The sequence below is a fragment of the Bidens hawaiensis genome, unplaced genomic scaffold (genome assembly GCF_021521415.1).
Source record: "Bidens hawaiensis isolate Kalapana, Puna unplaced genomic scaffold, B.hawaiensis_p1.1 tig00419456_1, whole genome shotgun sequence".
In the NCBI taxonomy this organism is placed as follows: domain Eukaryota; kingdom Viridiplantae; phylum Streptophyta; class Magnoliopsida; order Asterales; family Asteraceae; genus Bidens; species Bidens hawaiensis.
The window spans coordinates 376,190-388,654 of record NW_027504869.1 but is presented as its reverse complement, the minus strand read 5'-3'; the positions used below and the strand labels follow the sequence as shown (position 1 = coordinate 388,654).

Here is a 12,465-nt window from a genome sequence, read left to right as displayed (position 1 = left end):
CCCTGTAAGAATATCTTGGGTCTGCCAAAACAAGCTAAGAAAGTTTTAGCTTGGTGGGTATAATATGAGCCTAACCAAGCCAATCCTACTTGTTTACTTTCAAGATCTAAGCTTGTTCATTTTTATTAAGAAAAAATTTCAATGCAGTAGTATGTCTAGTCCAGCTTCATAATTATATCGAAAACATAAATTATTAACTTTAAAAAGCGGTATTACAAAGTGATTCGACCAAACATGTTATGACCCATCACCTAACTTGCCCATTTTAAAAAGTGGGTCGCGACCAAAGTGTCTTGATTAATAGGAGGGAAACACGTGTGTTTGGACCTAACAGGAGTTTCTCTTCTTATGGTCTTGGCGAGTAGAATGTTCACGGTGGGCCAGGCTACCTCGATAACCTCGAACACAAAGAAGAGTGCATTGACAATCAACACGTGCTTATTCCTTTTAAATTTGATACTTTGGGATACCTCATGTGATGTAGTGGAGCGACTTAACTGAGTTCAAGAGGTTATGCATAGTAATGCTACGATTTCAAGACCAAGTAATATAGTAGTTTACAAAAGACCTGACTTTTCAATCTAAATGGGGCTAACAGCACAGCTTGTTGCCCGATTGCCTATTTCGACATAAAAGAATATTTGAGCATTTTAATAATACTTAACTTATGAGAACAAAGATAATAAACAATAACTACGGGTTGCTATAAAAATCAGAGATAAGATAACATACAACACCAAAACGCTTAACTCGCAAGTTACAAAGATGTGCCATTTACGTTAGTACGAGTTGTTTGTCTAGCCTGAATGACCCGATCGAGTGTTTCATCAGGAACTGTTAAACCACTAGTTTCTAGGTCAGCAACAATTGCAATAGCTGCATCAAGTTCTCCAAGATCAAGGCATAAACTGATAACCTCATCATATAATGGGCTGCAAAATACAAACTAAAATCAGATGTTATGTTTACCATTTTAATCAGATAGGTTATGGAACATTTGCGGATCAACCCAACTGAACAATTTGCTAGTAACCCGACCCGCCCGTTTTTGCCACCTATAACCTCTAGCATAGGGTGTAAACAAGCTGAGTCGCTTTCAGCTCAAAAGCAAAACGAGCTCGAGTCTAGACTAGAGCTATTTTAATAAATGAGGCCCGAGCTTCACATGCCAAGTTAGACAAGGCTTGCGAGTTTAAACCTGCCTGCTATTTATAAAAATATAATAACTTTTATTTTATAGGATAAATATATAATTACGTATATAGCATTTATGAATGAAAAAAAAAAAGAAAAGAAAAACTAAATAATATACTCGGTTGTACAAATAATATATATGTATATATAAAATGGCAAATATTTAATTAAAATATTAGCAGAAAAAAAGTAATATCAAATGCACCCATTCAAAATAGTTCAAATTTCATTTTTACCCATTTCATTAAATACTGCTTATAATGTGACAATTATGCCCTTCTTTTTCTCCTTAACTACAAACTCGCATATCCTAATGCAATTCTTAAGAGAAGGGTACAAATGTTCATAAATTTGAAAATGGGTTATCATATTACCATTTTTTGTCGGTAAATATAATATTATACTCAGTTTTGAGGGGATATATAATACAGGTTTACCAAGTGCAAAAGTTTGAACTTATCGTCAAAACTTAACTGCGAAGATCAGCATAGTTTGTAAAAGAGTTTGAAACTTTAAAAAACAATGAAAAAGGTATTATAAGGATTCAAAAAGGTTAAACCCAAGTGAAGCCATTTAAATAATTATGTATGTAAAAAGACTATTATTTAAATAGTCATTTGAATCTTTTTAACTAGCAAATTTACAAGACTTTGACCCATTTCCATTTTTGTTTATTTCTTTAACTTTTTCCATGTTTAACCCTTTAATGTAAATATTGTAGTTATAATTGTAATAACTGAGTAATGTTTTGAGTTTACAGCATACCTCCCAAACACATAACCGAGGATATGTGTTGTTCCTAATATTTCTAAGAAAGCCGAAGGATACGGAGCTCTTATCGCTGCACGAAGAATTATGGCACAGTCACCAATCGTTGGTTTCCCTCCCAACTCCATTACCTGAAATCAATAGGTTAGATGACATCATTAAAGAATAAAAAAATCCTAAAAAGAATGAAGAAAAGATGGCATCATAATACGGGCATTGGTCGAAACTTTTTTTTTCATTTCAAATTATTTTGTTTTCCTTTTTTGACAAAAAACTATTAAAGTTTCAAAAAAAGGTCATATTATAGGCTAATTGGTCCTAAGTTTCAGTTTATTCAAAATGATGACATGACAACTAGTGTGTCGGTAGGGTACGTTTGACCATGTTGATTTATTTTGTGATAGAAAGAACTTACTTTTTTCATAAGCTTAACAGCTAATTCTACTTCCCATTCTTGTGACCAACGTCTAGGTGGCGTGTTCCTTAGTTCCATTTCCCACGTCCAACCCCAAGCATCGGCAATCGTGTACATATCGGATGCATCAAATATTTTCCTATTTCTCAACTCTTTAAATGCCTCCAATATATCCAATGGAAACCAATCTTCCTCGTCATCGTTCTACATCCGTTACAAAATAATGCTCATAATATAATATCAATAAATATTAGTGTCAAAATGGGTTGTTGGGTGGGTTGGTGAACGGGCCAAAACTGGCCATTTTTGTTAGGGGTGCATAATTTGACACGAAATTAGCGGGAATGAGTTTACTATAAATCGAGTTGAACCCACTGACACAAGTTTAGCTAAACAGGTTGTGATCATGTCAAACTGGTAAGTTCGTGGGTTGACTCATTTAACCCAGTTAGTATTTATTTTATGAAGCAGGATCAAATGCACTTTATTCTTACGTGAAAACAGTGAGAACCAATTTGCTGCTATTATTAGGTTTATTTTTATAAGTGTTTGTTGTTATTTTTTTTTTGTATTTGCTAATTTTCGATTATGAGTTGTTATAAGTATTTGCTTATTTATATTTTGTTGTTATTATTAGATTTTTTCTTTTGCTGATTTAAGTATTTGCTGGTATTTGTTGTTATTAGTTTGTTCTTGATTTTGATTCTTTTGTTGTAATTTTTAGGTTTTTTTCTTTGTTATTATAAATAATTGTTTATGTAGATTGGTATTGTTTCTCACGCTCTCATTTTTTTTATAAATTGGTATTATTTCCTACGTTCTCATGTTAAGACTAAAATGCACATGAACCTTCCCCTTTATTTTATTTATCAAATGTGTTTTCTGTAAGTAAAGTTGGGTATTTTATGCTAAAACTTTAAAAATAAAAGATTAATTGACATAAGAGTTTGTCATCAAAATGTAATTGCTTTTATATACATTTGCTCCTTATGCAAAAAAAATAGAAAACATAAAATTTCAGCTTAAGCAGGTCGAGTTTGTGTCAAACCAGCGAAAATTCATGTCGTGTTCGGGTTAATATGTCTACGCAATTTTCGGGTTCGTGTCAGCTTAGATCCACCAGTCCACCACCCCACGAACACGACCCGTTTAGCACCCCTTATTTTTTGTTATGGGTTGGGTTCACATGAAATTCCGTGTACAAAAAAAAATATATTTTTTCATAAAATAAGTAGCATGCCCTATAACATTTGAAAAAGTTGGCTTATTTCAGTAGTAATTAAATTTTTACATAAAATAATTTAGGATATTTTATGCAATAAAGATACACTTTGGACCTCTTTCATATTGTTTCCTTTTAAGCTAACTTTCTTAGTTAACCATAATGGGTCAAAACAGGTTTTCTGACACGGGTTGGGTTGGCCCGAAATGTTTCGTCCAAACAAAATGTGTCCTATAAGATTAAAAAAGCTTATCCAACAATTCAAATAAAATGTTCCAGCAGGTTTTATGCATTAAATACCAACCCGTTTATAAGTTAGTGGGTCAAAATTTCTACCTCAGAGTATCACATACCTCCATTGCAGCAATTCGGGCCAATCTTTTAACAGACTTTTTCGATTTAGCGGGTGCAGTCTCGGGCCCTTTAAACAACTGGACACCAATCATTTGAAGGGGATTTGCAGCCACTTCCTTATCCTTAACCACTTCTGTATCACCAGCTTGGATTTCAGTTGGCTCAACTACCTCCTCTTTGTCCACGTCATCATCATCACCTGCTTGTTTATTCGCATCATCCTCGGGATTATCGGATACTTCGGAAGCTTCTGCTTCAATTGCGGTTGGTATTCCAAGTTCGGCTTCTAAACCTTCTCCTAGAAAACGTTTTTTCCAAAACTCGGTGTTGCCTTCTTCTAATCGGACCCGTGATGCTAGTTCTTGAATTTCTTCATCAATCTGAATAAAAGAACATATAATGTGTGGTTTATTATTTAAAATAAAAGAAAAAAAGTGAGCCAGTTGGGTGATGGGCCGAACAAGTAATTTTAGGGGCAGCAATTGCTAACACGACTCAAAATAAAAAGGCTTTAAGTTGGCTGACATGATCCGCTAATTAAACAGGTCAAACAAACACGACCCATTTAAAAAATGGGTCAACCCGAGCATGGCTCGATTAATAAGTAGGTTGACCTGTAATCCAGTTTAACGCTTTTCAACAAGTATAATTTTCAAATAAATTGACCAGAAATACTTCATCTGATTTTTTAACCTTTCGAAATTAATTCGGGTGTCATAAATGATCATAAAATTAATATTATTTCAATAATAGTCTAATTATTGACTTAGTTGACTTAGAAGGTTTTATGCATCAGAAGTACTCTTTGCGTCAATTTTATGTAATTAATATGGGCCCGTTAAAGACAAAACAACAACCAAAATTGACCAGTTTATGAGTAACTTTTATATTTCTCCAAATTTTGTAAATTGTGTAGTGTTTCAAATATGACTAAGAAAGTTTATATTATTACAAAAGTAATCTATTTTGATTAATGTGATTAATGATTTAGAATATGTTAACCATAAAGAATACTTTTTGGGCGACTTTTGACCTTTTAAGACCCAAATCAGTATGTTTCCCTTTTAACTAAAACTTTTTGGGTGAGTTTTGACCTGTTAAGACCCGATTCGATATGTTTCCCTTTTCACTAATATACTGGCTTGGCCCGCCATATCTAATACGTAATTCGGATCGACGTAGTCAGACACTGCCACGATTATTAAAAGGGTAATTAACTATAATGATACCAAAGTGCCTCTTCTTGCCCTGCTAATAAGATAACCCTTTTCTTTTTTTTACATGTTTGACCCATTATAAAAAAAGATAACCCAAATAGACCCGACCCGTTTCAGCCCATACCAATAATATACCCAAAGGGTGTGGATGAAACCGTAAAAACCGATCTACAGCAAAGAAAACTCAAATAACAAGACCCGAAAAAAACGACGGTTTTGTTTTATGTTTTCGTAAAAGCCGAGTGTTCGGTTCTGTTTCGGTTTTGCATGTGATTAAAACCAAACCGAACAGAATTTATGGATTTTTATTATTTTGAGATGTTAAGCAATTTAGAAGAGCTTAATAAAGTGTAATCCAAATACTTTACCCAATGTATAATAATAATACTCAATTTGTTATTTGTTAACAAAAAGATTAAGAACAAAATTCTTTATGTTGGGCCATTTTTTCGACCCAAAATTTCAAGCCCAAATGGTAAAACCGAAACCGAACCAAAACTGAAAAGGAAAACCAAGAAAAAAATAAATAAAGCATAACCAAACTGAAGCTAAACCAAAAACCGAAACAATTGAAACCGAAAACTGAAAAACCAAGCAGTTTTCGGAAACTTAAAAACTGAACTTTTGGTTTTTAGTTCGGTTTGAGCCCAAAACCAACCCATGAACATCCTTATGCTTGCCCATAATAATAAAAAAGCAACCTAAATTGACCCGAGCCATTTCGGCCCATACAACCCGTTATAGAACCTGCCCATTTTCACGCACTAAAGTAAAGAATACCTCTTCTTCTTGCTCTTGCACAGGTGGGACCCACAGTGGCTTATTTCTAGATCGATTAATTCTTCTCGCTTTTTGAACCCGCTGATAAAGCACACTCCGAGTACCATCCGTGGGCAAACCTTGTGCTTCAAGTTCCTCCATTAACTCGGGTACAAGCATCTTACTTGCAGCCTTCGGTTTCAATGCGTTTTTGTTGGGTCGTTTAAGAACATGAAATAGCCACTCAACGACCCGAACATAATCAGATTCAGATGCGTCTCCTAAAAGTGACGGGCCTCGTCTGCGTAGGGCCCGTAACACTTTTCTGTGATATCGTCTCCAATTTTCCAGACAGTGTTGTCTGAATGAGGTTTCTAACGGGTTTTTGTACACGAATCCGGCTACGTCAGGATCTAGCGATGTTTTTCCTTCACGTGGGACCCATCGCTTGCGTTCGCCAGTTAGCCCGCCCTCCTCTATGTATCTGGTGGAGGTATGTGGTCAGTGTCATGCCGCTAAGTTTACTAGCATGTTAAAATATAATGTTCTCGTATTTTCCACTTAAATAGTATAGATTATCAAATAGATGAAGAAATCTTGAAAATATTATTAGCTCAAGTTAGGGTTGTTTAAAAAGTCACAACTCACAGCTCGCAAAATATCGGCTCATTTGTAAACGAGCCGATCCCGAACCAAGGTCAGCTCTGGCTCACTCATTGACTAACTTGTTGGCTTGTTTGTTGGCTCATTTAAATTAAAGCCCAAACGCACACACACACATGCACACAAAAGTTGAAGCCGTATGGCATTTTTTAATAAATAGAATTAAAAAAAAATTGAAATACCTCTTAATATTGGAAATTCTTCTAATATTGAAAGTTCTTGTTTTATTTTAAAAGTAAAGGTCAAATTTTAATACAAATTATAACCCAGTTTTATTTTATATATATACACACACACATAGAAAGTACGAATTCTGTAGTTTACAATTCCACATTTCGTTTATCTTACAAAATGGTATTTTTGGTTTTTATACATATCAATATGTGTAATATATAAAAGAAAAAATGAACAAGCCAGCTCAACAAACCACAAGCTGGCTCGAGCCTTTGGTGAGCCGAACTTCTGCTCAACATTTCCACTTATTAAGATAAACTAGCCGAGCCTGAGCCCACTCTCAAGTTATGGTATGCGCACCTAGCAATGTAATCAATCTCGTATCCAACATCGGCTTCCGTTGCCAAAGGTTCGATCCAAGAGCTAACCAAGGTTCGATACTTTTGACAAAGTATCATTGCTCGGGCGGGGATTGGTTGATTTTCTCTACCCATAGCTTCTAAAGCTTCTACAAGCTCAAGAATCCTTCCTAAAGACAACAAAGCATAGATATTAACTATTAAGTCAAAACTGAATGGTTCAAAAGTCAACTAATCAACATTGTACCTTCTCTGCATAAAGCACGAAGATATAGAGAAAGCGGGTCTCCGTAATTTCCTTCGTTGTATAAAACTTTAATCCCCCCTTCGATTCTTGAGAGGGCCCGGAAATGTCGGATAGCTTCTCTTACTGCACAATATTTTGTAAAGCATTCTACCAATAGCCTGAAATGATACTACAATGATTTATGATACAGCTTTTAGTTTAAGTAAATCAATAGTGACACGAACCCACATGAACCTAAACATAACACATGTACTCATGGGTTAACAAGAACATGACTCGTTTAACATGAAAAAGAATTGTATTAATTTTTTTTTTGTATTTAAAGTAACACTTTAAAATTATAAATTTATATATTATTTTTATTTTCTTAGAGCAATTGTTTTTAAAATACGCCAATTTATTTTTAAACTTTAAAATTGGCATAAAAATACACTAATAGTTTAACTTATTACATAAACACATTTAGAGGAAAAAAAAAAGGTTAAAACAGGTCAACCTGTGAACCCGACAGGTTAAAAGCGGACATGGCCCATTTAGCTAAGCATGTTCACGGTTCGACCAGAAACCGACACAAACTTTTTAGAAGAAATCCAACCCGTGAACTTTGTGTTAGTTTCGTTTCGTGTTTTGGTGTCGTGTCGGAAATTCAAAACGTTACTCACGGTTACTAAAAAAAGAAAAGATGGAATAGTTGACTTACGCATAGGTTTTGACATCGGGTTGTACACGATGGTAATCTTCAACCATCATGCCAAGTAGGTGAGCAACATCTTGTACCCTATATGTTCACAATAGTCTGAGTGTTTCAAATTTAGTTATTGAAAAACGAGAGAATTATTAAAACTAGTAACACAACTAAATAAATAAAATAATGCCTTTATTCAAGAGAGCCATTAGGCAGATTCTCATAACAGCATATATAGTTATATACCCACTTTCAAATTTATTAACATTTTATGAGTATTTTTTGAGTGTAAGGTGAAAAGAAGGGTGCAATGGTCATGGTATAAATTAAATACAATGGAAAGGGTAAATATGAAACATTAAGTTTTAAAACTTAATGGGTATATTCATAACATGTTTGGGATTGAGTTTGAAAACAACTTATTGGCTTATTGGTGCTTTCAAAAAGCCAATAAATTAGAAAGTGTTTGGCAATCACAAAAATCCTTATAATTTTAGCTTTTTGAAAGAGTTAAAAAGCTGTTTTCTAAAAGCCCCAAATCCTGGCTTTTCAAAATGGCTTTTTGAAAAAGCCAATAAGCAGTTATTTAACTGAACATAATACGGTTATCCCTTATAATTATGGAAATACTATTGGCTACACATTTTACTTATGGAAATAATTGCTGACTAATTTAGTACTTAACTGAAAATAAAGCAACTATAACAATCTTCTATACTAAATTAGAAGAAAATACATAACATGAAGAAATAAATAACTGTAAAAAAAGACAATAGAATAACAGAAAACTTGACTACTGTAGACAGTTAAAAAGTGTTACACTGCAAATTACCTGTCAGATGATTCAGCCCTTGTATACGCCTGAATTAACCAGTTATATGTCTCTGTGTCAGGTTTCATGTACTCTGTGATACAAAGATGTAACCGATTTAATAAACATATCTGTTAATGTAGCAATACTATTAGTAGATCAGAACAAACAACAATTTCAAAGTATTACCAAAAGATAATTATGTTTTTTAAATACCTTGCCCATAAATCATGTTCTCAAACGTCGCAAACGCAATTTCAGGTATTCCACAGGTCGCCTGCAAGCACAAAAATCAAATACAAAAAGCATTCATACACAAAACAACCATATATAACTAACCTGACAACTAAGAAGACAGTTGAAGTGATAAGTGGTAGCCATCCGGCCCGCTTCCTCCATTTTATACGCTATGGTTAATGCATTCGAATGATCGCCGACTCTGCAGTCTTCTTTAATCAAAAGATCATATATCTCATCAGAAGCTCTAAGTCCACCTTCAGCACCTTTCATGAATACTCTGTTGGCATCATCCAAATAATTGTTTCTAATAAATTCCCCTGATCATAAATCACAATTATTAAACTTTAAACCGTCACAGTACTTTTTTTTTAAATGTCAAATTTTATGAAATTTTGCATGACTATAGAGGGAAAAGAGTTGGTTACCAATAAGAACAAGCCATCCGTTGCGAATATCATAATTTAGTTTCTCCATTGCTGCAAGAATCTCTAAACCACGTGTAGCGTATCCTTTTGAACCGAATAAACGAATTAGCGCGATAAAGGTTTCACGAAGGGGGCAGAGGCCTTCACTTAGCTCCCTTCTCAATGCGTTCATCTGCATTTAGAGAAGGTAAACGGATTATGATTATGGTTATCGGAGTAACAGATTATTATTCAGTTGTCAACAAAACTGTTTTGAAGAAAACAGAGTAACTCAGCAGATCTCAACAAATGATAAACAGTTTGTGCGGAATTAGATATCAAAATTAAGGCACACACAGACAAAGATTGAATGTGGATATAGTGTTAAGGGTTTATCGCGAATATCGAATGATGTTACAATACAAAACAATTCAATATACTCTAACAGATATCAAATAATGTTATAATACAAAACAATTCAAGTTAACTCTTCACATATATCAATAATGCTACAATACAGAACAGTACAAATAAATATAACTCTTTAACATGTACCTAGTACTCTACTGCTCTCTTTTTGTGAGGTGCATGGTTGTAAAAATTGGAATTAGTCTGTGACTAGCTAATAGGTGGCTTACTGATACGATTTCATTTAATCGGATCGTGTTATTGTTGTTATAATTGGTTAAATGTGGTAGTCAGCCAAATCCAGCCCACATCGGTCAAAATGACCAATTTTAGTGATAATTGGTCAAAAAAGGTCAAATGTGGTCAAAGTCCATCAAAATCTTTGAATTATCTGAAAAATTATTTATAAAAGGTATATTGGTTTTTATTAATCCCAACTATTGCCTTTTGGTCACTACCAGTCCCAACTAATGAATTGACTACCAACGGTCCCAACTTTTAACGTATTTGTTCCTTATGGTCCACGACTAACAGAATCCTAACGCCGTTAGTTTCAGGTCGTCGGAAAAACGTTTTTGGCCGGAAAAGTCAAATTTGTTGCCGGAAAACACCATCTGAACACCGCAACCACCACCAATTGACTCACCACTAACCAACTACCACCACTTGAGCACCATCAACCGATTACGACGATGGTTCAAGGGTTTCCGGCTACCTCAATAATTGAGGCTTTTACTATAGGAAAAAGGTTCCTAAAGATCTAATACAAAGTTACCAAGATGTTTGGGACGAAAATGTTGAGTTTTCGGGGAAAATTTTGAGTTTTCCGGCGACCTGAAACTAACGACGTTAGGATTCCGTTAGTCGCGGACCATTTGGAATAAATACGTTAAAAGTTGGGACCATCGGCAACCAATACGTTATTTGGGACCGGTAGTGACCAAAAGACGATAGTTGGGATTAATAAAAACCAATATACCTATATAAAACTCTGTGTGTGTAGATAAGTATAGACCAAGCTTTTATAGGTTACACATAATAAATTACTCGTATATTAAATAACATTCAAAACTTATTCATGTCTAAATTATAACTACACAATCTTACGTCTTATCTTACAATACTAATAAAAGAAATGTTAAAGCTTATGTGTCAAGCCTACATTTCTCCTAATTTCTAATCTGTCATCTCATTCATTCTAGCTATCCATGGGTCATGGGTCAAAATCATTTTGTCAAGCGGGTTATAACATAGTGTGGATTTTATAGCATAGTCATTTTCAAACCTGAAGTTTGACCAACTATGCAACTTTAGCACATTTTTTAAATTTCTTGCAAATCCACACCCGACATTTCCAAAACAATGCTATTTTAGTAATTTTCATTAACTTAACCGTTTGTTTTTTCTTTAAGTCTACATTAAATTATAATAAATTATAAGTATTTTGAGAATCACAACTGAAATAAAGAAACTTTTTTTTATTTTTATCGTTTGATAAATCCCGTGTAATACACGGGTTCAAAAGCTAGTACTTGCATATATACCACAAACATAAAGTTACAATTCTCTGTCACTTACCGCGCCTTCATGATCTCCATTGAGCGTATACGAAACAACCAGTCCATGAAACGACCTGGGTCCCGGGTTAATCCCAGCCGCAATCATATCATAAATAACCTCAGAAACGCCCGCGACGTCTCGGCCCTTGGCGCGCTCCATCAAATCCTCCATGAACAGCAACCGAAGCCCCTTCTCGGTGGTGGTGGCGGACAGAATTGAGGACTCGTCGTCCTTGGGTTGGGATTGAGATTGAGACTGCTTCTTTCGGCGGGTGTTCGGAGACACGGCGGAGGCGCGGAGGGTGAAGGCGGTGGTGCGGCCGGAGAGGAGTGTGATGGTGAGGTGGTGTGTTTGGGGGTAAGATAGTAAATTCGCCATTGGTTTGTTGGAAATGAAGTGAAGTGAAGTGGTGGTTATGACGGTTAAGAGAGCATGGTGGTGTGTGAAGAAGTGGATAAGAGTGGGTTTTGGAAGAAGGATGAAGTAGGGTTTAAGAGTTCAGATTTGGGTGGATTTATGAATTTATAATTTATTTACAGGTTATTTTATATTATTCGTTTTTAATATTTACATATGTATATTTGAATTTTAATTTTATTTATTGTAAGAAAGTTCTTATGGCTTGAGATAACGACTGTTTTACATTTTTCGTTTTTTTAATATTTATTTTTTGAATTTAGATTTTTTTTATTGTAAGAAAGTTAATAATATACTTAACGTTGGATAATAAAAGGGTTTCATAAATAAATAATATGTTATAGCCCGTTTAAAACCAATTTGAATTTGGTGATCCATGACCTGCTCATGTTTTTTTACTATAAAATTATTTATTAATTATAAATAATATCCTTTTCTTTTTAAATTGAATATTAAATTTTAGTATATCCCTATTTTATAGGATTTTCATATCAAATAATTGGTAAGATTAATTTTTAATTTAATGAGATGTTATAACTCGTTTAAGAACTATCTGATTTTGGTAAGA

At 34.3% G+C, this 12,465-nt stretch overlaps 1 protein-coding gene across 1 annotated transcript; it reads right to left on the bottom strand.

Moving 5' to 3' along the window:
- Window positions 1-578: 578 nt before the first annotated feature.
- On the bottom strand, window positions 579-11,764 carry LOC143608932 (uncharacterized). The gene is made up of 13 exons (XM_077083826.1): window positions 11,499-11,764; window positions 9,534-9,705; window positions 9,208-9,425; window positions 9,085-9,145; window positions 8,890-8,962; window positions 8,073-8,150; window positions 7,373-7,530; window positions 7,127-7,295; window positions 5,951-6,413; window positions 3,953-4,333; window positions 2,378-2,581; window positions 1,960-2,093; window positions 579-932 (listed from the first exon to the last, which is right to left on the bottom strand). The coding sequence occupies exons 1-13, from the start codon at window positions 11,649-11,651 to the stop codon at window positions 758-760; spliced, it is 2,439 nt and encodes an 812-aa protein (XP_076939941.1). The 5' UTR covers window positions 11,652-11,764; the 3' UTR covers window positions 579-757.
- Between the last annotated feature and the right edge of the window lie 701 nt (window positions 11,765-12,465).